This window comes from Lemur catta, chromosome 8 (genome assembly GCF_020740605.2).
Source record: "Lemur catta isolate mLemCat1 chromosome 8, mLemCat1.pri, whole genome shotgun sequence".
NCBI classification, from domain to species: domain Eukaryota; kingdom Metazoa; phylum Chordata; class Mammalia; order Primates; family Lemuridae; genus Lemur; species Lemur catta.
Window position 1 is genome coordinate 30070985 of NC_059135.1, and position 25987 is coordinate 30096971.

A 25987-nucleotide genomic window follows, 5' to 3' on the forward strand; every position below is an offset into this window, starting at 1 on the left:
GGAAGCCTTTCCTCTGAGGCTGGCCCAGTTCTGGGCTGACCCACATGTGAGAGCGAGGGCTTTCCTTTGGCATGTGGTGAGTCTGGCCGGTCAGGCCTGCTGTTTACTCTTGGTGCAAAGGAACCTGGGAAGACAGAGGCCCTTCTGGTGTGGATGGAAAGGTTTAGATTAACTCAGGCATAGGAAATCTGTGAAAATCAGGAGAAAATCCTGAACAGACTGAAAACAACCTCTCTCACTGGCACTAGGACCACCTGGAGTGCCTCGTCGGATGACACAAATCCTTACAATTAATCAACAGTGCTGTAATCCCAATCAGACACAGCATACTTTCCTGAAAGTACATCATCTCTTCTCATCTTTCCGTCAGCCCTGTGAAGTTGCCATTACTATCTGTGCACACAGATCAGGTCACTGTGGCTTAGAGGGCATGAGCGACCTCACTTTCACACAGTTGCTACAGGGCAGAACATTCTAGAGCCCCTCCTTGTTCCTGTTCATCCCTGTTGACTTCGCACCACTGAAGGCCCAAGTAGAATTGCAAGGCGGGACCAGGCCAGAGATAGCTTAGGACATGTCTCAGGAAGAAGGTATACTTGACTTCTGAAGGGAATTGATAAACTTACAAAATTTACCCTACCTTTTCAAAGGTGATAGACCCCCAATGGAGAGTGTGGTAATGACATATACTTTAAGGTAGAATCAGGGGCAGCCAAAATTCCTTGTACTTCACGATTTTCAACATTTAGTAAATTACTGCAGCTCTATCCCAGCTCCACCTGGTGAGCTCAGAAGCTAGTGAGGCCAGTTCTCTGTGGAGACATCTCTTTGAGTCACCTCGTTTCTGGACTGGGATTAATCACACACACACAAACACAAACACACAACCTTTTTCTTTTTCACGTCCCCAGGGGTGTTTTTCTCTGAGCCAGTAGCAGATGCTACAGAAGGGAAAAGGCATCTTTTAGCAGGAGGCTCCCGTAACAAGTGGCCACTTCTGGCCTTGTGGAGTTTCATAGTCCCTGGTTTGTCTGTAGAAACAGGATGGGAATGAGAACTTATTAGTTGCAGGTATGGAGATGACCAGTTGACTTTTAGCTTTGATCACTTTTTGGTTCATGGGAAGACGGGCAGGGAGAGTGCTGGGTGCTGAGATAGCCATGGCTTTAGCTGAGGCTGTGGTTCAGGAAGCTGCAGCCTGTCTCCTTGTCTGGGTTGGATTCTTGCTGTCAAGTGATGGAGAGAATGATCATGATAGTAATATGTATTGAGTACTAAATATGGGAAAGAATTATGTAAAGTATTTTATTACATTAGTTTACTGAATCACCACAATAGCCTTATGGAGGAATTATTATCTCCATTCTACAGATGAGAAAACTGAACCTCAACAAGATTAAATAATTTGCCCACAATCACAGCTAGTAAGAGGGGGATAATTCGATCCCATGCGATGTGATTTCAGAACGTATGTGGCTACTAAGCACTAGGCAAAGAGGAGTCTGTCAGAGTCTGGTTCCCACATCCAGCTGGACTCTGCCTATTATTTTCTAAGGTGAGTGGCACAAGGAAGTGACGTTAGGCATGTCTCAGTGTTCGCGAATGAACTCTGCATGACTAAGTTTGCCTGGATCAATGAGCAAGATATTTGGGTTCTTACCACTAAAATCTGCCTTCCTATTGGGGAAGGCACTTCCATAGAATGTAATGTGAGATTTGTCACTCAGGAGCCAAGAAGGGTCCACGCTGGCACGCCCAAAGGACTTCCTGGAGGTTTTCCGTGTCTTTTCATTGTGGCTTTCTTTTGAAGCATACAAACGCAGATAATTCTCTATTGCCGTGTCCTAGGGAACGACAGATACACATTCCTGTAAACAAGCCGACATAAAGGAACAGAGAAGCTTCCTTTAACAGTTAGCCTTGTGGCTACACTTGTGGTTCCGAGGATGATATTTCTTTTGCAGGCTGAGAAGAAAAATAGGTTATAATAGCAAGATCTCTAATGCTGTTTATTATAATAAAACATTTTATGATTGGTGATGGAAAAAACAACATTTAACCATGACTGACATAGAGTGCTTTCTTGCAAAAAAAAATTAAAAATCAAAAATGAAGTGCTAGTATCATTGTCTTTATCCATCATGAAATGTCTCTCCCCTCTCTCCTTCCATTGTGTGGCTCTTCTCCTCCTTTCCTGTTCTCCTTGGCATATGACCTTCTTGTAAGTCAAATGAGTTTATTCAACATGGGAGAGATGTTGTCTATGTTGCTCTGAACAACTGTTATCTTGTACATGCACACACATACACACAAACACATGCATGCCTCAGGGTTTAGAAAGTGTTTCTATATTTTAACTTGTTTAATTCTCATAGTAACCTTGTGAGATATGTCTGATAACAGCTCTATTTTACAAAAGAGGTAGTTGAGGCTCAAAGTTTGTTACATTTCTTGGACAGGCTCATCACAACTAGTAAGAAGCAGGACTCAAACCAAGGCTTTTCCAAGTCTAAGGCCAAAACCCATTTTTTCTAGATGGGCGAAGAGTCGGGGAGGATCTGGGGTTAAATAAGTTTGGAAAACCCAGAGCTAAACAAAGTTAAGCTAGTAACTTTACTATAGAACTTTTGGGAATGCTCTATATCCAAATGTGCACTGTGACTTTCTGGGAGAGGAATATGTTATGCGGCATTCCCCAAATGTATTTGGCTACAAAACCTTTTTTTAAAAAATGAAGCATCTGCAATGCTAGGGTTCCACAGGTGATGCTTTGGGAAACAGTGGTCAAAAGGGTCAATGTACTCTTCTCTGGAAGTCCCCAAGAAGCAGCAAAGGGAGGGAGAATTTTCCAGGAAGTCAAAGCAAACAACGACAGGGGAGTGCATTAGAAATGGTACCTCTGCCCAGGTTTCATCTTCCTGCCAGGGCTGCTTCCTGAGTGGCCGCAAGTGAGTCCCCTCACTGATGCGGTTCTTGGCTACAGAGCCCTGGTCCACGTGTCCACCAGCCCCAGCTTCCCCTTCATCCGGGCCCTGTTGACCTGCAAAGGTGAACAGCGGGTCAGCTTGTAACCCCACAAATGGGTGTGGTGCTACTGCTGGCTCCAAACTGCCTCCCTTCTTGCTTCTCTGAGAAAAGTGTTCAAGGCCTTGTTCCTCCTCCATTTTCTCTGTTTCTGACAGTGCCCCATGGAAGTGGCAGCCAGGTGAGTGGAAACAGAGTGGCAGCATGAGTCAGGAGACTCAACCGTGGTTCATTTTTTGGACACAGTTTCCTTATCTGTAAAACAGAGATGCTGATTTCTTGCCCTCACTTCCTTCCAAAATTGTCTGGAGCTCAAATAAGACAATGAATACCACAGTCCTTTGTAAACTGCAAGGGATTAGCAGATGGCAGTGGTGTGGCTTGCAGCCCTGCTCTGTTGTCATTGAGATGCTCTGTCTGAAGCAAGCTCTTGGGTTCCCGGGCTGTCTCCTGGCTGTTTACTTGTGGAAAAACCTCTGCCGAATGCAGTGAGGAGCATTGCTGCTTAGCTCTCTGAACTTACCCTGTCTGCAACACTCAGGAAGGATCTGAGTCAACAGATGACTCCAACATAGTTAACCAATCTTTCATCAATGGTTTAAAGGGTCCTGCAGCTATTTTCATCACTTCAGGTAGATTTATTGCTGAAACAGTCTGGCAAGCCTTCCTTGTGTGGAGCCAAGCTTTAGCAATACTTCCATTCCCAGCATGCAGCTCTGTGGAACAATGCGGGGTTGTCTTTCCACCAGGGGCTCTGGGAGCCCTCAGGGGCCCCATGTGTGGCAGAGCACTGGCCTTCTAGGAGCTGTTTCTCCTCCCCAGCCACGCTCACCTTCCCGCTGTGCTCCCCAGCCCTCACCTCCCTTGTCATTTCTGTCCTTAGTGTCACTAGGTCAAGAGTCAAATGCCCACGAAAAGGGCTACTCCCTCCCTCCAGCTCCCCTTCCTCTGCCCGTCGGCTCCTAAAGGTTGTCTGGGTTTGAACTGATGCTGAGAGTGTTGGTGAAGAGGTGCAGGCTAAGGCTCCAGTTCAGAGGGTCTGCTCAGGTTTTGGTGGCCCAGGCAAGCCTGTTGGGCCCTGGGATTCCTCAATCTGAAGCAGCCCAGGGCCACATTAGGCCTGCCCCCAAGAGGACCTCAGCTCCCTCTACAGAATGTGGCACTAAAGACCTTTTGTAGTATTCTAGAATGATCCCTTGGGGTCAAGTCAGACCCCAGGTCCATCCTTCCCACTCAGATTAACCTGGGATCAAATGCATTTCTGAGGGTGGAGTAGCCAAATGACCGCTCACCTACTGAATGGTCTCATATATCAGAGTGTCTATGTTGGGACATTGTGTGTGGGGGGATACAGAGAGACAAACTTCCCTTTTGTTATGTCCCAGATGAGTTTGAATATATGACTCGATCTAATGTGAGGGGAAACAAGGATATTTTTCTCAGTAAAAATCGTCATCTGGCTCATTTGTCTATGCTTAATAGAAACAGGTTTGCAAGCAGAGTAGTAGAAGTTTCAATTGTTGAAAGGAGACCACAAAACTTAGTCTCTCTATATCTCAAATATGGATTCAGATAACCTAAATAATGTGCATTGGGGTAGCAATTTAGAGCTTTCTACCTCTGTCCACTCCTACGATTTTTCGTAGCAACCCAGGGAGGAAGGAATACGATATTATATTTGCATTTTACATGTGAAAAAACTGAGGATGCAGGGAGCACAAGTGACTTGGCCACCATTGCATTGTGGGGGATCTGGGATTTCCAGCCAGGACTTTTGCTACTTCTCCAGATAAAATGTCTGGCAAAGAGAGGGAGGCTAACGGGGAAAAAAAGTTAAAACCAATGAAAACATCAGTCAGAGTTCGAGTTCCAGCCTCTGAGCTTGTTTTGCTTCTTTAAAATTGATTTTTTTTTTTTTTTGGCTCCTGTGATCACGAGCAATTGGGCATTGCAATTAGTAATTATACTTAAACAACACAAGCTAGGAAGGTCTATAATTACCATTTGTTGAGCGCTTACTATGTGCCAGCTACTGCATTACCCCATTTAACTCCCACATCCAGCCCTGAGAGGAAAGGCAGGTATGGCCATCTCCATTTTATGCATGAGGGACCAAGGCCCAGAGAGGCCACATGGCTTGGAATCTGGTGCTGATGGCCACATGTTTAATCAGTATTCTATACAGCGTTTCTGTTTTCTGCCAGATTGTGGCAGCTCCTTGGTAGATGGCATCAGTTAGGGAAGTCACTTTACTCCTTAGGTGTGCAGTGTTCATCCATCCATAAAATGGAAGCAATGCAATCCACTGTCCAATATTTTGAGGTCCTAGGGCATCAAAGGGTAAGGATATTAACTGGAGACAGCAGGATTTTTGAAGAGAAAGGGCATAGGCAATGGTGAGATAGTGTGCCATCCCGAGAAGGGCAGCGAGTGCCCACACAGAGGCACTGCATGGATGAGTTCACCACTCCCCAGGACACGGGTGACCCAGAAATCAATCTCTTCAGTGCCCCAGAGTCAACTGGCCTCAGGATGTTGACCCACATGAGCAAAATGCATAGAGTCATGGATGGACCAGGGTATTAATTTACAAAGAGAAATAGAATTGCCTGACCCACATATCTCATATGGACAAACTACATGTGTGGAACAGGTTATGACCAGAATTCCCTGGTGCCAGAGACAAGACTCAGCGAGGTGTGTGGCTGGAATGTTTAACGGCCTCAGGCTCTGAGAACCTGCCCTGTTCTCTACTCATTCATTAAGCCAGGTTCTCTACTTATCCTCTCAGATCCTTTCCCCAAGGATAGGGCTTGGTCAGGCACAGCCAATGTTTCCGAAAAATTTCTTTTTTATTTCAGACAACATTTTGTATTATGTTGGGCTCTTGTTCTTTTCTAGCCAAGGCCCTAGTCTTTGCCTGTTACTGCTCCCTAGTCATCTTTTCCCATCTCCCTTACCAAAGACAACTTCTGGCTCTTTGAGTGCTTCTGGTTACCAAAAATAATATTGACAGGTAAAATCCCCATAGTACTGACCAGCTTACAGACAGCGCACAATAATCTTCTGTGCCGTAATGAGGTCTTATTGTGCCCATTACAGAGATGAACAAACAGAAGCTCAACGAGGTTAAGTGATTGCTCAAGATATTACAACTAGTAACTGAGAGAACAGCCACTGCAATATAGATTTATGACTCCAAGGCTTATTTTTTTTCACATTATATTGCCACAAGAATCACAGGATTAAATAATATTAGAGTGGAACAGATGTAAGAAATCATCTAAGATCTAGAGTCTAGGCCTACACTGTCCAATACAGTAGCCACTAGTTGCATATGGATATTTAGATGTAAGTTAATTAAAATTAAGTAAAATAAAAAACTCAGCTTCACAGTTGCATTAGCTACATTTCAAGTATTCAATAGCTATGTGTGGCTAATGGCTACTATTAATATATAGGACAGCGTATATAAAACATTTCATCCTTAAAAAAAGTATTATTGGACAGCGCTGATCTAGGCTAACCCCTTCATGTTACAGAAGAGGACCATGCAACACCCAGAATCCCTAGACCTTATTTTGGTAAACTCCATTTTAAGGTGTTAAAAATCCAAATATTTGAGAAGTGGTCATAAAATCAACATGTACCTTGATCAAAAGATTTTCCTTGTTGAATCCAAAATGGAGGGAAGACAGGCAGGAGATGATATTTTGTGGGTACACCTGAAAGATCCTGTTGTGGCCTGAGATTCTTTGGTACATTGAGTTGACTGTCCTGGAGCAGCACAGAATTCTTGATGTATCCTGAAGGGTAGGTCAGGAGTTATTGATAGAAATAGTGGTTGCCAATCTAGAGTTCTTGGAGATAACTACAAGGTCCCCTGTTTATACTAGTCCTGGTTTGGGACATTGCCCATTAAGGAGGACAATTAGAAGATGAGAGGGATTAAACAATCAGCTAGAACCCATAGAGGCTTCTCTATACAGTGCCTTGGGTGCTTCTGGTCCTGTGCCACATGTGTGCTGCTCCTATTCCATCTTTCCCAAGAACTGGGTCTCCTTTGTGGAAGAAACATGGCTACTTCCTGTGGGCTGGGTAGAAAGTTCCTCCTGCCTCAGGAGGAGAGATCCAATGGTAGTGGATGTATCCTGCTTGCTTCTGTAGGTGCCATGATCAACAGTCTTCTCAATCCAGTCATTCTGCAAGTATTTCTTGAGGGCTTACCAATGGGCCCACCCCTCTTCTAGGCAATGGGGTAGATACAGAGGAACCAGGCATGGGCCCTTTTTAATAGACTCACAGTCTATTGGAGAGACAAAGCTCTCCTGTGCTCAACCGTGTGGCCCTGAGTGTCAGTGTGATATAAGGTCAGAAAGCAAGGAGCTCAATATTGACTGGGGTTGTCAAAGAAGCCTTTGTAGAGGTGGGCTTGAAGATTTATCATAGGGACACAAAGAAAGGACCGGAGAATGTACTAGCATCACAAAGGTGATGACCTCTGAGATGTGAGAGGAGAGGGTGGCAGGGGCCTTGAGGCTGTTGGCAATTGTGTCTCCCACTTGAGGGCCTCAACCTTTAAGAGGGGCTTTGGCAAGGAATTATGGCACGGGGCCCGAGAATGCACATGTGCACGTACCTTTTCCTAAACCACACATTTTAGCCATATGACTCCCACAGAGGGGTCTGAGACATTTTTTGATGTTAAAAAGGGCCTTCATTCTTGAAGATGTTGGGCCTAGGCTGTGGGACAGTGGCCTGCTCTGCCCTCTCTCCCATCCAGTGATAAACACATCTTTGGTTAAGAGACTCTTTCTCACGTGTGTTAAATAAATGGAACTGCCATGAAAGTAAAACCACTTACTGGACTAGCCCACAGCTCTCATTTTGCTTCAAGTTGCCACTTACTGGGGAGAGAGCTACCTTCTCCCCTTTCCCAGGGTAAACCTATAAAGCCAGTCTCCCTCTGGCCCTGCCTGTCTGCTGCTGCTGAAGACATGGCAAACAGCCGACTGGGCACTGGCAAGTCCTCTGCTCACTCTTCTTGTCCCCAGTAAGTTTGCCAGATAAAATACAGGATGTCCAGTTAAGTTTGAATTTCAGATAAACAGTGAATACTTTTTTAGTAGAAGTATGTCCCAAATTGCACATTTAACTGTTTACGTGCAGGGGAGGGGTGGTGGGGGCAGGAGTGAGTGTGTGCATGCTAAATCTGGCAACTCTGATCCCCGACCATTTCCCATTTTCATTTTTAAGCCTTTGCAGAGTGCATTTGGGGTCTCCGTTCAGCAGAAGGGTGTCCATCTCACTCCTGAGTGGGCCGTGTTGGAAAGCTGCCATCTTTAAGAGGAGGAGGCTTAACATTTCACTTCCTGAAGGACCTGGGATCACCCGAGACAGAGAACAGGGGAATGTTGGGAAGAATGTGGAGCTGGGGTTGCAGGGAGGATCTGATTTCTGGTCCCAGCTCTGCTTTTGCCTGAATGACCTTGGACAACTTACTTTGCCTCTCTGGTCCTTTTTTCCCCTCATCTTGTAAAAGCTGGAGGTTGAACTGGTGGATCTATCTCTGAGGCCTCTGAGCAGAGAAGTTTGGGGAGAAAGTTCTGGTTTGGGATGTGGAGTGTGAGGCTGCTGAGTGTGAGCGGTGGGAGTGAAGTCAAGACCCCAGGCTGTCCTTCCCTCTGCACGTGTGGGGAGGACAAAGGGTGCAAGCCATGATAGAGGCTTATGGGCTATCAAGCTTGGGGACTTTGCTTTAATAGAAATTGGGCCTGAACTCCATCAGGCCTTGATGGAAAACACACTCTTAGACCAGAATGCGAGGTGGGGCAGCTGAGGGTTCACCCCCCTCCCATTCCCCGCTGACCTGCACGTTGGAGCCTGTACACGGTGTCAGGGGACCACGTCTGCAAGAGGCCTTGGAGGTATCTCTTGGCTGAGTACCCAGGCTGAACCTGCCGTTGGGCCTGGCTCTCCAGTTGGCTTCGGAAGTAGAGGTACGGTTGCCAGGCTCTGTCCTGCTCCCTCTGTGGGGACACCAGTCAGGAAACGGCATAGCTGCTGAACCCTGAGCCTCTCAGTGATACAGGCTGGTTAGCACAGTCCTCATCAGTAATCCAAGTGACTCCCGGAAGGTGCCAGAAAGCACCAAAAACAGATGCCGCAGCTAATAGACATAAACCAAGAGCCCAGAGAGCAAAGCTCTGAAAGGCCCCTGCCGATTTGCAGTTGGAAGGAGAGGGAGAAATGATAAATACCAGACCCCATCTTGAGATAGAGCATTAGAAAAGGATAAAAGCCTCAGATGAAAACACATTACCTAGTTCAGCCTGTGGAAATCATTTTAGTACCTTCAAAAATGGCTCTGTTAGTACCATGGGGAAGCCAGCTCACAGAGCCACACTGGCGTCCAAGGTTTGCAATATGAATAATGGGACAGACAAACCATGTCCATGTTCATGGGAAGCCTGGCATTTTGAAAATATCTGGCTCTGATGCATTTCATTTCAGCCAGGGAGAATTTTCTGGGAACCTACCTGCTGAAGTCAGTCCCACTGCGCAAGACATTGTGGAGAATAAATGTGAATAATAACATCTCACATTTGGCTAGGAATTTATATTATACAAAGAACTTCCACCTCATTATAATCTTATAAGTGATATAAAAATTCTCAGAAGACCATTAATGAAGCACAAGAACAGCAAACTTGTGGCACTTGTGTTGCCATAAGTCTCCCTTGTCCGTGGCAAACAGCACTAATCAGTCATGGCATTCTTGACTGTTGAACTAAATGTCATCTCAGAATCCATTTTCTGGCTGGGTGGCGGTGCCTCACGCCTGTAATCCTAGCACTCTGGGAGGCCGAGGTGGGAGGATCCCTTGAGGTTAGGAGTTTGAGACCAGCCTGAGCAAGAATAAGACCCCATCTCTACTAAAAAATAGAAAGAAATTATCTAGACAACTAAAAATATATAGAAAAAATTAGCTGGGCATGGTGGCGCATGCCTGTAGTCCCAGCTACTCAGGAGGCTGAGGCAGGAGGATTGCTTAAGCTCAGGAGTTTGAGGTTGCTGTGAGCGAGGCTGACACCACGGCACTCTAGCCTGGGCAACAGAGCAAGACTCTGTTTCCAAAAAAAAAAAAAAAAAAAAAAGAATCCATTTTCTCTTTTAAAACATTTTTGAAATTGATACATAATTTAAATAACTTGCACAGATCTTAGATGTTCACTTCAATAAAAATAGACAATTGTATACACCTTTGTAACCACCACAGAAAACAAAATACAGAACATTTTCATTGGCCCAGAAAGTTCCCTCATGCCACTTTATAGTCAGCATTGTCCTCCCCACCTGGTAGTCACTATTCTGATTTCTAACACCATGGGCTAGTTTCTTCTGCGAATGGAAATATACACCATATACTCTCTGATGCTCCATGAATGTGGTCCACACGGTGTCCCAGTGAGAACTGGCACGAGGGATGTATCCCATTTACCACCCTTTGGCTAAGCAGCTCCCCCAAGGCAATAATGAAGCCCAGAAAGAGAAAGGGTAAAGGCTCAGCCCGTTAGCAGTAGGGTCAGAACCAGAATCCAGGGCTTCAAAAGCCACATCAGTGCAAAGCCTCCATCTCTTCAATGGGCCAGGCAGGGCTCAGCACCAGGAACCAGCATGATGTCAAAGCAAGTAAAGATGGTTTTGAAGCAGGGGCCTCAGTGTCCCAGACAGGAAGAACTGGAAGACCAGATACCAACATTTTCTCACCTGTTAGGTTGCAGTAAAACCTGACTCAATAGGCTTGAACAACAAAAAGAAAGTTTTATTATCTCACATTAACAAAAAGAACAAAGGTTGGAGAGTACCAGGGTTGGTTAATTCAGCAGTTCAATGGCTCCGGCATCCTGAAACCCATTCTACAGGCACCAGTTCTCTTCCTACCTCTGAGAATAGTCTTCACATCAGTCTTTTGGGCCTGCAGAGCCTGAACAATGGACACAGGGAGACATCAAGTGGGTCCAAAAAGCACAAGCAGAAGACCGAGAAGGAGACAGCTCAGGGAGAAGGCCTGGGAGGGCACCCTAGGGTTAGGGCCAGAGTGTCTAGGTTCAAGGCCCGCTCTGTCTTGTAGGAACTTCATGATCTTGTGTGAGCCCCAGAACCTTTCTGAACCTCTCTCTAAAATGGAGCCGATAGCATGGTGGAGGGAGTAGAAAGTTCATGGGCTTTGGAATCAACCTGAGAGTCAGATTTCACAGGGCCTGGTGCACCGCAAGGGCTCGATGTTGTGGAGAAATGAATAACTAAATGAACAGTTCCAATTCTAGCCCACCAATTCTCGAACTCCTGGCCTCAAGCAATCCTCCTGCTTTCCAGCCTCAGCCTCCCAAACTGCCAGGATTACAGGCATGAGCCACTGTGCCTGGCCAGCCTTGTCACTTCTCAATCACTTAAATGATATAATCTCATCTGTAATACCAATAATACCCACCTTTTAGGGCTTTTTGATGTTGCCGATGAAATAGTGTAAGCAAAGTGTGCCAGCCTATGGTAGGTGAGAGGGTCCTTCCTCTCACACCTCCTGGCCTCCCCGCCCTGCCTGCCTCACACTTTCTAATCTCTCAGCACTCATCATGGGATGTGAGGGGAACACAGTGAAGGAGACTGAGCATGGGCTTTGCATTGACATCTAGCCCCACCCCTGGGCATGTGTCTTTAGGCAAGTTAATTACGTCTCTGGTCTCTGAGAAATTTCACTCAGTGTCCTCAGTGTGAAGATTAAATGAGCTGAAGTATGTAAAGTACCCAACACTCAGCACATAGTAGGTGGTCAACAAATATTAGGTCTTTTCTCCTTGTCTTTGTCCAGGGTGTGGGGAGACTGTTAATTGCACCACATTTCTTCCCCTCACTTCTTTTTGCTAACAGAATCCCCATTTTTTTTTTTTTTTTGTTAACAGAAAACTTTTCCCAGATATAGCCATCCTTCCTTACCCGTGGGGGATTGGTTCCAGGACCCCTGTGGGTATCAAAATCCAAGGATGCTCAAGTCCCTTATGTAAAATGTAAAATGGCATAGAATTTGCCTATAACTGACAAACATCCTCTCATATATTTAAATCATTTGTAGATTGTTTATAATACCTAATACAATATAAATATTAATACTTTGTAAATAGTTGTACTGTATTGGTTTTTTAAAAATTTGTATTATTTTCCTTGCACAAAATTTGCAAATATTTTCCTTCACAGTTGGCTGAGTCTGTGGACGTGGAACCTGCAGACAGGAGGGCTTTGCTTTCCCAGATAGCATTGCGTCTGGGAGTGGCCATGTAACCTAGTTCTGTCCAATGAGACTAAGAGGAAGCTACTGGAGAGCTTCTGGAAAGTCTTTGCTTCCTTAGAGAAGGAACAGCTATGCAAGGATAGCTTGCTAGTCCCTTTCTTTATGGTTTGGACCCAGATGTGACCTCTGGAAGTATGGGAGCCATCTTGTGAACATGTGCTAACAAGCATTAGGAAGAAAAGCCAACATGCAAAGGATGATGGAAGGAAAAGATACGAGTTTGAGTCCTTAATGGTGTTGGAGAGCAGCTGAGCAAGCATGAAACTCCTACTCTGAAAGTTTTTGTTACTTGAGATAATTAAATCTCTTTATTGCTTAAATCGGGGTTTGGCAGTTTTTTTTTAAGTGCCAGATAGTAAATATTTTAGGTATTGCAGGCCATATGGTCTCTGTTACCACTAATTGACCTGTCCTTGTAGTGTGAAAGCAGCTATAGACACTATGTAAACAAATGGTCATGGCTGTGTTCCAATAAAACTTTATTTATAAAAACAAGCAGTGGGAAGGATTGGCTAGTGAGCTGTGTTTGCTGATTCCTGATTTAGGCCACTAATAATCAAGAAATCTGTTGCTTGCAGCCAAAAGTATTTCTGATGCATAGATACAATATGGAAGCAAGAGATTTGAAGCTGCTACAGATTCAAGAGGTAGAGAAGAGGCACTGGAGAAAAAGGGACAAATAAGACAGATTAATAACTAATAAATAAAATGAGTAACAGATAAAAGAAAGTCTGGCTTAATATTAAAATGGCTCTACTCTCTAGGAGTTTGTAAATTAAATGAATGCTTGGAATTCAAACAGAGAGCATCAACTGCTCCTTGATGTTTGGACATTTTATGTGACAGGTACTTCAAGTGCAAAAAAAGCCTGGAAAATTCAGCCCCATAAGGTCTTGGGGCTTTTTCCAGAAGACATGAAAGAAAGAATTATAGAGAGGATGGTGGAAGCTAAATGACACTCCCACACACTCCATTTTTCATTTGGTTATATAGTAAATATTCATTGGGTACTTTTTATATGCCAGGCACTGTGTTAGGCCCTGAAATACGGACCTTTTAGACCTGATGCCCTTTCTGGGTGAATTGGAACCTCCTTTACTCCCTAAAAATCTTTGCTGTAATTGACTTTTTCTGAATGCAACAAGAACCTGCCTCTTCCTAGATGCTGTGGCCCCTGTGTGAAGGGCATGATGTGCTGTTTGAGTCTGGACAAGACCCCTTGTTTTTTCTCACTAGTGGGTATTTCTGAAGCACCAGGTTGATTCTGGGAAGCTTGCTGAATGGTGCAGGGAGTTGCCAAGAAGAATAAGGGAATACTAGTCCTGGAATTTGGGGTATTTACATATATTTTTGCTTAGCATTTGAAAGCTGATCTTGGCCTCTGTAATAGTTTCCTATCGATGCTGTGACAAATTACCACACATTTAGTGGCTTAAACAATACCAAATGTATTCTCTTACAGTTCTGGAGGTTAGAAGTCTCACAGGGCTAAAGTCAAGGTGTTGACAGGTCTGTGCTCCTTCTGGAGGCTGCAGGGGAGATTGTTTCCTTGCCTTTTGCAGCATTGCTTGGCTTGGGGCCCCTTCCTCCATCTTCAAAGCCAGCAACGTCAGGCTGAATCCTTCTCAGGCCACTATCTCCCTGGTCCTCCCTTCTCCTTCCTTCTTCCACTTTTGAGGACCTGGGATTACATTGGACCCACCCAGATAATCTAAGATAATCTCCCCATTTTAAGGCCATCTGATCAGCAACCTTAATTCCATCGGCAACCTTAATTTCCTTTTGCCGTGTAACTTACCATATGCACAGGTTCCAGGGATTAGGACATGGATATCTTTGGGGGGCCATTCTGCCTACCACAGTCTCTTTAAGTTTTTCCTACTTTTCTGATTGCTCTTAGTAATTTCTCAAATTATGCCTGTGAAGTTGGTTAATAACGTCACATCTCATTGGATAAACTGAAGCACTGAGGGAAACCCAATGCCCACGTAGGGCTACCAAGACCAGTCAGGGTAAAATCTATTCACTTGTTTCCAACATGTTAAATATTATTATTTTTCTTTTCTTCTTTTTTTGAGACAGAGTCTCACTCTGTTGCCCATGCTAGAGTGCCATGGCGTCAGCCTAGCTCACAGCAACCTCAGACTCCTGAGCTCAGTTCTTTCTATTTTTAGTAGAGATGGGGTCTCACTCTTGCTCAGTCTGGTCTTGAAATCCTGAGCTCAAACGATCCACCTGCCTCCGCCTCCCAGCGTGCTAGGATTACAGGCGTGAGCCACCATGCCCGGCCTTGAATATTATTTTATGTGGGAAAAAGCAAGATACAGGAGAGCATGTATAGTATAATTACAACTTCGAAAAAGTATCTCTTATATATGTATAGTCATGATGGAAAGACTGGAAGAAAATAGATTAAAACACTAATAATGGCAGTACTAGGGTCTTGGGTATAAGATTACAGATATTTCTTTTCTCTTTTTTTTTTTATAAAAATCAAATTTTTAGTAATATGGTTAGATTATATTTACAAATAGAAACCATGTTAAAAATCAATTATTTTTATTACACCTACCCTCATCTCATACATATTTCTCCAGTTCTTTCCCAACGTTCCCCAGAATTAACCACCCACTCCAAAGTTGCTTTAAAACATAAAAGGAGACAGAAGGGAGCCAGGCAGGGCGTTTCTGGAACAGGGAAATAAGCATGACAGCAGGAGGCTGGCTGCGATGCCTTCAGACTGCTCAGGCCTGCCTTGGCTTTGCCAACCACCCCCAGCTTGGGGTTTCTTCTGAGATGAGTAATTAGTGTGCACAGAATGTCCTGTCAGCCACACTCCACTGAGAGTCCTTCCTTTAACAAGGGACTTGCTCAGGCTGGCCACCTCCCTGATGCCACCAGGTCTCCAGACAAAGAGGGGTGAAGGGTCCCTGCCCCAACACTGGCTGTCCTGTCTCCTCACCCCAGTACTGGCAGCTGAGGGTTTGTAAAGGATGGAAGGAGACAGTGGGGCCTGCTCTCCCACCCAGCAGATACAGGATGGCAGGACGCCAGAGTCCCCAGGATGGCAAGAAAGGCCCAGACAGCCAGCTGCCACCTTACTGCAGAGGGTGGCCCAGGCTTTGTGTGCAGGAGTCGACAGAGGGGTGAAGAGAGAAGCCCAGAAATCCCAGGACTGGCCAGCCCATCCCTCCACCATTCAGCCCCCACCCACTTCTCCAAGTCCATGTCCAGCGGGAGCCATGCCTATCTGGTTACCCCAACCTTCTTCTCAGCCTCCGCTCACCTATGCCTAGGAGCTCTCTCTCCACTTATCTCTACCATGAGACTCAGCTCAAATTCTACCTCCTCTAAGAAGCTGCTCTAGATTTTCCCAGTAAGAAGCCGTCACAATGTCAACCTTCTTTATACTTCCATAGCATATTAAGAAATAGTAATCTAGCTCCTCTCATGGACTGCCTTGTATCAAGTATCACTGGGGCACCAACCTGCCTCCTTCACCAGACTGTGCCCCCCTGGTGGGTAGAGGTTGCAGCCTCCCCCTGCCTCCCTCTGATAACTAATATGTTCATCCAGCAATATTCGTTGAGCATCTGTCATGTGTCAGGCGCTGTGCTAGGCTCGCACTAACTCATAACTACTAGATGTTAGCTCAGTTGAATGGGAAGACCCAGTAATGTCTGCACTTTATTGCCAACTACCTGTACTCCGAGGTGCCCGCCCCACCTGGAAGTCCTCTCAGGAGGAGCACAGCCGGCACCTCCTAGCCCTCAGTCAGGCTTGCTGGAGTCAGTGTGCTCTGACAAAAGCCAAGCCTTAGAACAGAGGGTGACTGCCCATTGTTGTCACAACTGTGCGTGTGTGACTGGAGCCAGCCTCGGGGCTGCCAGGTGAGGGCAACTGGAGTAGGGGTGGGGGAAAGGTGGGAGGGGAAAGATATGAGGCCACTTATAGCTGTTCCTGGAAAGCCTTCTCCAACCCCAGCCTGACTTTTATCAGGCTTGTGCAAACACCACCACTCTCAGCAAGCCCCTTTCTCTGCAGGCTTAAGTTTTGGGATTCTGTGCAAATGACACTCTCTCTCTCCCATATATCTTTGGTAGCCATGTGTTCCTGGGTGCCAGGCCATAAACAAGAGGATCATGAAGTGGTCTGAATTTTCTCATTAATGCAGTGTTGTAACAAGGCTTGATTCCTGACCAAACCATTCAGCATCAAAAATTTGACCAGCCATATGTCACAAACATAAAGGCACAACAACTAGAATTGCAAACAGCAAAAATTAAGCTCAAGTTCCTGTAAAGGCTCAGCCTACCTGGATTTGAATCCTTGTCTTTATGACTTACTAGCTGTGTGATCTTGGAGAAATAACTCGACCCATTTGTGCCTCAGTTTCTTTATCTGTCAAACGAGGGTGACAGAAGTACATACCTTACATGCAAAAAAATGGAGTTAGACTCTTACCTTATACCTTGTATAAAAATTAACTCAAAATGGAGCAAAGACCTAAATGTAAGAACTAAAACTATAAAAAACTCTTAGAAGAAAACATAGGGGGAAAGCTTCATGACATTGGCTTTGGCAATGATTGCTTGAATATGATACCAAATGGACAGACATAAAAAGAAACAGTGGGATTTTGGAATCAGTTGTCTGGGTTCCAATTCCAGTTCCACCGCTGAGCTAAGTAATTTGGGGCAAGTAGTTAATGCCAAGCCCAGGTTTTCTCCTGTAGAATGCTAGCACCCAGCTTATAGGCTTGTGCAGGTTGTGTAAGGTTACACAGATAAAATGCCTGGCATACACTAATCACTCAGTAAGTTTAGCTGTTATTGACATTACCTTTGACCTCATAGGCAGGCAGGGCTGACCATATTTCTCTCCTGATCGTTCCTACTTCTAGGTTTATTAAAGGCTCCAAAAACAACTGCCTAGGACCTCCTCAAATGGAGCACACTAGGAAAAAAGAGTACAGTCAAATCACTCTTCCTTCCCCTTCACCGCCTTGGTGCCTACTTAACATGTTGACAGCCGTCAGAGCATTTCTCACTTCTTAGGGTCACTGTCATGCAAGTAGCAGGTTATTGATCAGGACTTATAAAGGGAACTTCCTCCTCCTGATCTTTGGCTGAAAGGGTAAATAGATAATTTATTATTCTTCATCCTTTTCTATATTTTCCTATTTTGTATGAACCTCCATTTTGTTTAAGATGGGAAAATCAACTTGATTCAAAAGACATATTTCTCACAATATTTTCTTATTTGATAATGTAACCTGTCCTTCATGGATTGGACATTGGCTGAAAACAGCAAACAAAGAATTAAGTGTCTTGAGTATTAAGAGGTGGGGAGCTATTAGGCAGTATAGAGTGAGTGGTGATTATTTAGTGGAACAAGGCTGCCAATCAATACTCTTAAAATAGAAGCACACTTATAAGGGAGATGGTGGTAACAACACAGCCAGCCCTCTGTATCCCTGGGTTCTGCATTTGCAGATTCAACTAGCCTTGGATTGAAAATATTTGGAAAAAAAAAAACATAACAATAAAAAATAATACAAATAGAAATAATACAGTATAATTATTTACATTGTATTAGGTATTATAAGTAATCTAGAGGTGATTTAAAGTACACAGGAGGATATGCCTAAGTTATATGCAAATACCACATCATTTTATATAAGGGACTTGAGCATCCTTGAATTTTGATATCCCCAGGGGATCCCAGAACCAAACTTGATCCTTGGTCCTGGAACCAGGGGGTATCCTGGAACCCCATGGGCACTGAGTGACAATTGTACAATGTTGGTTGAAATCCACTATAGTTATTTAAATCTTGTTTATCCCTCAATGGGATAGAGACATGGCATGTGAAATGAGTTTTAAAACAAATTATTTTTAATACATTATTTAATCAATGTCTCATTGTTGGACATTTAAAAAATATTGCTGGATTTACAAAATTCTAAAAATATAAGAATAGGAAATGCTAAAACAATGCAAAAATTACTTAGTATTTCTGATTTGAGAGGCACTTTAGGTTTCTGCTATGCTTCAAGAGCATCAGTATGACTATCATTTAGATACTATTCCAAAGTATGGTTATATAGGTTTTATAGCTATTTGACTTCTAAATAATGGGAAGCTAAATAAATTAAAGGCCTCAAGAAGAATGGTTTTAACGTTGGAAATGTTGAATGAGATTTTCTTCTGTTTAACAAAAACCAACCAAGCAACATATCTGTATGTATCTAGAATTCTGAGAACTCTGACATCTGATCTCTTGACTTAACATTTATCTTTACTCATTAGGGAGTTGGGCCATCAGGAAAGTTTAAGAGTAGATGTATGTTGAGCTATAAACTTGAGCTGTGTTGCCACATGTGTGCCATCAGATCCATAGATAAAACTAGAAGTGCTGTGAGATGCTTTAAACATTGAATTGTACCTCCCTGTGACAGCCGCAATTCTTACAGATCTGAGTGGGGCCTGAGTCATGCAAGTTTCTTGACTCATGGTCCAGCCAGCGCAAATCCTTCTGTAAGCAGCACTAGTGTATTGGTTAACCCACCCTCTACATTTTTACCCCTCCCTACTTAGGTTATTTTACGTTGAGTGTAGCATTTTTAACTTTTGAACTATCCTATTTGGACAAAGAAATACTGATCCAGAGGGACGGAAGGTGTGGTTATTGGTGGGTTCAATTTATAGCACTGTTTGGTATTCTGTTTCCGTCCTTGATCCTCCCACCTAGATTTCTAAGTTCAACTGTCTACCTCCTTCAAAGCTATAGATTTTTATTTTATTTGTTAAATTACAGTTTTTTAAAAAAGTTTGGTAAAAAGAAATGAATAAATTAAAATATGATTTATAATCCCGCCACCCACAGTTTAACCCACAGTTAAAACTTGGGTGTCGGCCGGGCGTGGTGGCTCACGCCTGTAATCCTAGCACTTTGGGAGACCGAGGAGGGCGGATTGTTTGAGCTCAGGAGTTCGAGCCCAGCCTGTGCAAGAGCAAGACCCCCGTCTCTACTAAAAAAAAAAAAAATAGAAAAGAAATTATACGGACAGCTAAAAACATACATATATATAGAAAAAATTAGCCGGGCATGGTGGTACATGCCTGTAGTCCCAGCTACTCAGGAGGCTGAGGCAGGAGGATTGCTCGAGCCCAGGAGTTTGAGGTTGCTGTGAGCTAGGCTGATGCCACGGCACTCTAGCCCGGGCAACAGAGTGAGACTCTGTCTCAAAAAAAAAACAAAACAAAAAAAACTTGGGTGTCTATCCCTCTGTGAGTATATAATCAATTATATTAGATTATATTAGAGAGGAAATATTTTCTTTGCTGCCTTATCTCAAATTCTGGTGTGATGATCTAGTTGGGCTGTATAATCTTCAGTGAATTACTCAAACTCCCTGTGCCTTAAAATGGATAATAATAGTGTTAGAAAGCATTAATTAGTTATACTTAGAAAGCACTTAGAACAGTGGCAACAACATAGTAAATACTCAAAAAATGTTAATGAACATTGGTATTTTTATTATATGAATACTATTTTATAATCTGCTTTTAAAAAATACACTGTGTATATTTGCTGATGGTATTCATGACTAATACATGCCTGACTCAAAATCCATTCTATGACTGTACCATAATTTATTCAATCATTTTCCATTGTTGGATATTTATTGTTTTCAGTGTTTTGCATAGTAATAAATAACCCTATAGTAAATGTTTTTGTGCATAAATCTTTAGGCACATCTCTGATTATTTCCTAGGGCAAGTTCCTAGAAGTAGAATGCTGAATCAAGAGGTATCAACCCTTTTTAGGCTTTTGCCAAAATGCCTTCCAGAAATGTCATGTGAAGTTGTGTTCCTTATGCATGAGACTGCTATTTCCCCATAGCCTTCCCAGCTCTGGCTATTGTGATTTCAGAAATGTCTTGCCAGTCTGTTGTTTGCATAATCAGATGGTGCTCTCTATTTTCCAAAGCTCTACTCTTCTGAGGTGTTCATTTTCTTTAATCTCAAATCCCTTTTGAGTTGTTTCCCCTCCTCTTTTAATCTACTATATCTTTTAATCTTAAATTACTGCCCTGTTACTATTCCAAACCTTTTTCTTTTCTTTCTGATTTCTTTACACCATTTCCCTTCTACCCATTTGGAGTCAGATTGTAGCATTCTGTTTCATACAGGTATGGGCTATACCCAAATCTAACCAAAAATGAAGCTGTTCCCAAATGGACTCATCTAGTAAGATCTAAACCAGTAAGATCCCTGTTGCCTGAAGTATTTAGCCATATAGATGAGCATCTGAGAGCTGGGGAAGGTATTCTTACTCTGGGAAATAAGTTAACCTCTATGTCAGTCAGTGTCCAACCAGGAAAATAGAAACTACTCTAAGTATTTAAACAAAGAAGGAATTTAATTTAGGGAATTGATTATACAGGTGATTGGAGAGCTTAGAAGCCAAACAGATGGTGAAGCAACATTGAGATCAGTAGTATAAAGAAGTGGACACCACCCCTAGGCTAGGAGGAAAAAAAGAGAGGGGCTGATGGAGTCACCTGGAGGTGTCTGGGCCATAGCGGGCCTGTGTGTTGGGAGCTGGACCACAGAGGTGATACTGATGCTTCTTGTCACCTGAGGCAGAGTAGGAGGGAAAACACCCTGGTTTTCCTCTTCTTCTCCCTCTCTAATCTCCTCCCAATGTCTCGCACTGGCAAATTCAATCAGAAGCCAGTTGACACAGGTATTTGTGGAACTGTACGTAGCCTGAGATCAACCTGCCTGTGATGCAGAGCAGAGCAGGGGAAAGGTGCAGAGGGGACCTGAGCGCAAACAGGCCAAGGCCAGGCACGATGACCTTGGGAGTCCCTTCAAGTCCACAGACAATAGGGCAAAGTGTAAAGCCTGCTGGCCCTGGAGAATCCTAGCTCTGTCATTTACTGGCTCTCTGGCCTTGGGCAAATCACTTAACTCCCTTGAGCTTCAGTTTCCTCATGTATGATAAGGGGCATAGGAATCTTTCCTTTTGGAAGCTCTGTGTAGGGTGGGAGGTAGGTGATAAATTTCCCAAGAATGATTCTGGGAGATTGAAAAGTTTCATGCATGACTGATTCATTCATTCCACAAACATTTATGGGAACTCACTATTTTCTGGAAATGATCTAGACAAGATCCCCACCTTGGAGATGCTATTCCGTCAAGAATGACAGATGGTCAAAGAGATAAATCTCAGTGCATAATGGTATGGAAATGTTTGCAGAAGAGGGGACCATGGGATATCTCTGCCTAGGGAAGTGGGAGAAGCCTTCAGTGAGGAGATGATATTTGAGTTGTGTTTTTAAGTATGGGTAGGAGTTTGCCAGCTGTAGAAACATGTGCAAAAGTATAGAGTTATGAAAGGACAGGGATGCTGGGGAATGGTGAGCTGGTCACATGGGTGGGGCCTTGAGGGGTCCATGGTTGAGGTGGTGGTAGGAAGAGGTGGGAGATGTGGCTAGACATGGAGGAGAACGCCAGTGCGTGGAGAGCCTAGTCTAAGAAACTAACGACTTTATTCAGTGGGGGATGAGAGGTTAGCAGAGACTTTCAAATCAGTGAGTAACCCACCATCTCTAACCTAGAATTTTAGAAAGTGACACATCCTCCCAGACAGTCCTATGGCCTCAGCCAAAGGGCTGATGTATGCAGTTATATAAAGCAAGGGCACGTGTACATCTCATAAGACATTAAAAAGTACGAATCAGAAAAATGAGCACAGGGGTTTTCCCTTAATGTTAAATTCAGAATGGAAAGAGTCATTAACTTATCCTGCAGACGCTGAAAGGCTCAAGGTAAATATTTAAAATGTTCTCCCTCTCGTTTCCACAAAGCCAAGAACATCAGAGATGGGATGATGATGCTTGTGGCTATGAGACAGGGTTTCAAAGGTTCTGATGAAATGTCTGCTGGCCTGAAACTGCCTGAATGCTGAAAAGGACTTTGTGTTACCATAACTGAAAGGAAAACACAAAATGCTGGTAATATAGCCCTTTACACTTTTCAGACCCCTTTCACATATGTAGTCTCTTTTAAGCTTTTTGACAGTTGTACGCAGCAGATAGGGCCCATTTTAGAGATGAAGAAATGGAGGTCTGAGAGTTTCATACCTTCCCTGGGGTCCAAGAAGAAGCTATACCCAAAGGTGCAACTGGATTTGTAAACACACAAGCCAGTGCCTTTCCCAGACCCAAGGGCCTTCTCGCCTACCTGTTTCCTTCCATATGCCAGGATGGCTTCTTTGAGGTCTTGGACTGTGTGCAGCCTCCTCCCGTGACCTTTGGAGTGGTAGGAGCCTTTTCTCATCTCTTCGGGTGTCCATGCTGATATGGCCAAACCTTCTGAATAGAGGATCAGGGCACCCTTCCTAGTGCTGAAAGTTTTAGGAAGAAAGAGGCTCCAGGAGTGCTGGTTGGCATTGTCCTCATCCTCAGGCTTTCCCACCAATACATAATCTTCTGGGGACTTCCAGTTCAAGTAATCCTGCAATGAAAAGAAGCCACCTCGATCAAGCTATTGTGGAAGACTTTTCTACAGAAATAATGCTCGTGCAAGGTGTTTGACATTTTTTTAGTTACTGATTTTCTCTGACTTTTTCACATGGTGTCACATAACAACACAATTACTCATTTTAGCAACTGCTTTTCTCTTCACATCTCAAAATTAGCAGAACCCAGGCCATGGTTCTATTTTACGCCATACGACTTTCAGGAGAGCCATTTATGCCTGGAGGCTTAACTCGGGTGGAGTGTAGGTTACAGGCCAATTAAAGTTTCCTGGTATGCAAGTAAGTAGTCATAATTATCAAGAGCAGCAGATAACTTTGAAATTAGACCTGGACTAGCTGGCAGTTTAAATAGGTGAAAACCATTCCAACCCACCACCACTTCAGCTGTACACAGGGAGAATTTCTATGCATTCCAGATGCTATGTAACATTACCTAATTTGGCTATTTAGGAGCCTATAAAGTGGTTACATATCTTGTAAGTAAGTAAATGCCATTGGCCATAGAGGTCCTTTGAAACTTTATATGCCTTTTAACACAGCAAAGGTCAAATATCATGACAAGCTACCATGACAATGAAAATCTCTGTGTGACCTCCAAATTGCAAAGTGCCCCCAATGGATTTCTTATTCCTGGCAGGATTCAATGAAATAAAATTCCAGTACGACAAGGGAATTTTGCCACCTCTTTAAAATGTTCTAAAATGAGATTTTTTTTTTTGGTCTATATTAAATACGAGTCCTGTGGGTTGAATTCCAGAAAGTTCAAGGAAGCCATTAAAATGGCACGAACACCCAGCATTTCAACCACAGAGCACAATTTCTAAAAACCAAACAACCATCAGCTTGCCTAGAACCCAGGTGGAAATTCTGGTCTTGAACCAAACCATCTAAATTCCAGACAATCTGGAATCTCCATTGGTCTCAAGCAAAGGAGGCTGTAAATCAGTGTGCAAGTGAAGGGAAGAGGGCCCCAGTGACAATCTTGGTGTGTCAAGAAAACTACATTATTGTCTGGAGTTTCATGAAGGAGGAGGGAAGATCTACCAGGGACTCCCGCCCACCTCACTAGCAACACAAACCAAGACACACATGGTTCACCCCCAAATGGAACAATAGAGCATTCCTCCCCCACCCCCAAAATGTGCCTTTATTCAGCTGTAAGACTCACCTCTGGTTCAAGATAGACTTCTAACTTCTGTTTGTTCTGGACCAACTTCCCATGTCCCCGGCTCAGGAGAGAGAGTGAGAACATGTTTCGCCTCTGACCACCCCTTCTCAAGGGCAGTTCATCTTGGTTTTGAAGGCTGAAAACTGGTCACACCTCCAGATTTCCAAAGCTCAGCAGCAAGCCCAAGAAGACCACAAACACTGGGCCTTTTATTAAATACATTTTTCCCTCTTACAGCAGCTCCTTAATAACAACCACCACACAGTTTAGACAGTGTGTGTCTTTGTCGAGAAGAAAAATAAACCGCATACCCAGGCTCCTCAAGCCCTGGGTTGTCTCCTCTCTGGGCAACCTCTTTCTCCCCTTCGCCTGAGCCCTTGTTGTCCCTTGGTCCTGGTTGCTCTGTTACCGGCGTGTGCATCTACAGCTCTGGGCCACAGCACTATCCTTCTCCTTGTGAGTGGAGGTTGTTTCCCGGTTGCTATGGCAGCACAGGGACAGGAAGTCCCTTAAACCAACCCGGGCAAGGCAGAGACGGCTGAGGGCAGTGTTCATTCACTGGGTGGGGGTAGGGGGTGTCAATGGACCTTGAAGGCTCAGGCTGCAAGTCCTGGTTGTGTGGGGTGGGGGCCATGTTGGGGTGTTTTTAGAAAGCATCTCCCCCTTTCTCCTGGTATGTGAGCCTGTCACTGTCAACTAACCATCAGCAGACTCCAGGAGTTGTCTAGGTCACCTAAAGCCACCAGTGACGTTCTACTTGGCTGAGCTCCAGCATCCCCACGATTGGGCACGAGGCCTCATTATGGTAGTTGGTGCTTTGCATGAGTGAGTTGGGGATACCGGGAATCTCTGCTTTCCTTGCGTGCCTGGTTCCAGACTGGGCAACTCCCATTCCCAGAGAGGGGAGGGGTACTTTGGAAATGTGGGTGAGGGGCATTTTGATTGTCACAATGACTGGGAGCCACTGCTGGCATTTAGCAAGCACAGGCCTGGGATGCTAACTTTGGCAGTGTGAGAGACTGTCCTACATAATGAAGAATTGTCCTGCTAGAATGCCAGTAGCACCCCCTTTGAGAAATACTGTTATGGCCTGGGCTGCTTGGTTCTCTTTGATGCTGACACTGTGAGGAGCACAGGACAGGAGAGAAGAGGGTCAGGGAACAAAAAGATCCCTTTGCTGGTGCTCTAGGTCGCTGCTTTGGTCTGGAAAAGCAAGCTGCCCTGCCCGCTCTGTCAGGGGAACTACCCTGGCAGTCTTGTGGGAGTGCCCCCTGCTGGCCTATGTGAAGAATGCAACAGGCTACAGGCCCACCTAGCCTTAATCAGCCAGCTCTGTGGCCCCTTCCCCAGAGGCAGGCTCCCTGCTCCTGAAGAACAAACAGATGTCATGCTGCAAAATTGGATTTATCATGGGGAATCAAGATAGTCAATGCAGAGGCTCAAAACTGAATTTAGTCAAAACACAATGAGATACGACTTTATACATACTAGGATGGCTATTTAAAAAACAAACAGAAAATAAGTGTTGGTGAAGATGTGGAGGAACTGAAACCCTGTACACTGTTGGTGGGAAAGTAAAATGGTGCAGCCTTTGTAGAAAATGGTAAGGCAGTTTTTAAAATAATTAAACATAGACTTACTGTATGATCTAGTAGTTCCGCATCTGGTTCTATGCCCAAAAGAAGTGAAAGCGGGGTCTCAAAGAGATATTTGTACACTCATGATCAGAGCAGCACTATTCGCAAGAACAAGAATGTGGAAGCAACCCAAATGTCCGTCAACCGATGGATGGATAAACAAAATATGACGTATACCATACAATGCAGTATTATTCAGCCTTAAACAGGAAGAAATCTGGACACATGCTACAACATGGATGAACCCTGAAGACA

General features: G+C 44.1%; 1 protein-coding gene across 1 annotated transcript in view; it reads right to left on the reverse strand.

Moving 5' to 3' along the window:
- Positions 1 to 24470, reverse strand: part of KIAA2012 (KIAA2012 ortholog) — a 118026-nt gene extending 93556 nt beyond the window's left edge. Inside the window, exons 1-7 of the mRNA XM_045559715.1 lie at positions 24096 to 24470; positions 22630 to 22902; positions 8894 to 9053; positions 6675 to 6830; positions 2898 to 3040; positions 1661 to 1844; positions 889 to 1031 (exon numbers count right to left, since the gene is read on the reverse strand). Of these exons, the coding sequence (XP_045415671.1) occupies positions 889 to 1031; positions 1661 to 1844; positions 2898 to 3040; positions 6675 to 6830; positions 8894 to 9053; positions 22630 to 22902; positions 24096 to 24179 (1143 nt within the window). The 5' untranslated portion in view covers positions 24180 to 24470. The remainder of the gene's footprint in view (positions 1 to 888; positions 1032 to 1660; positions 1845 to 2897; positions 3041 to 6674; positions 6831 to 8893; positions 9054 to 22629; positions 22903 to 24095) is intronic.
- Positions 24471 to 25987: the final 1517 nt, after the last annotated feature.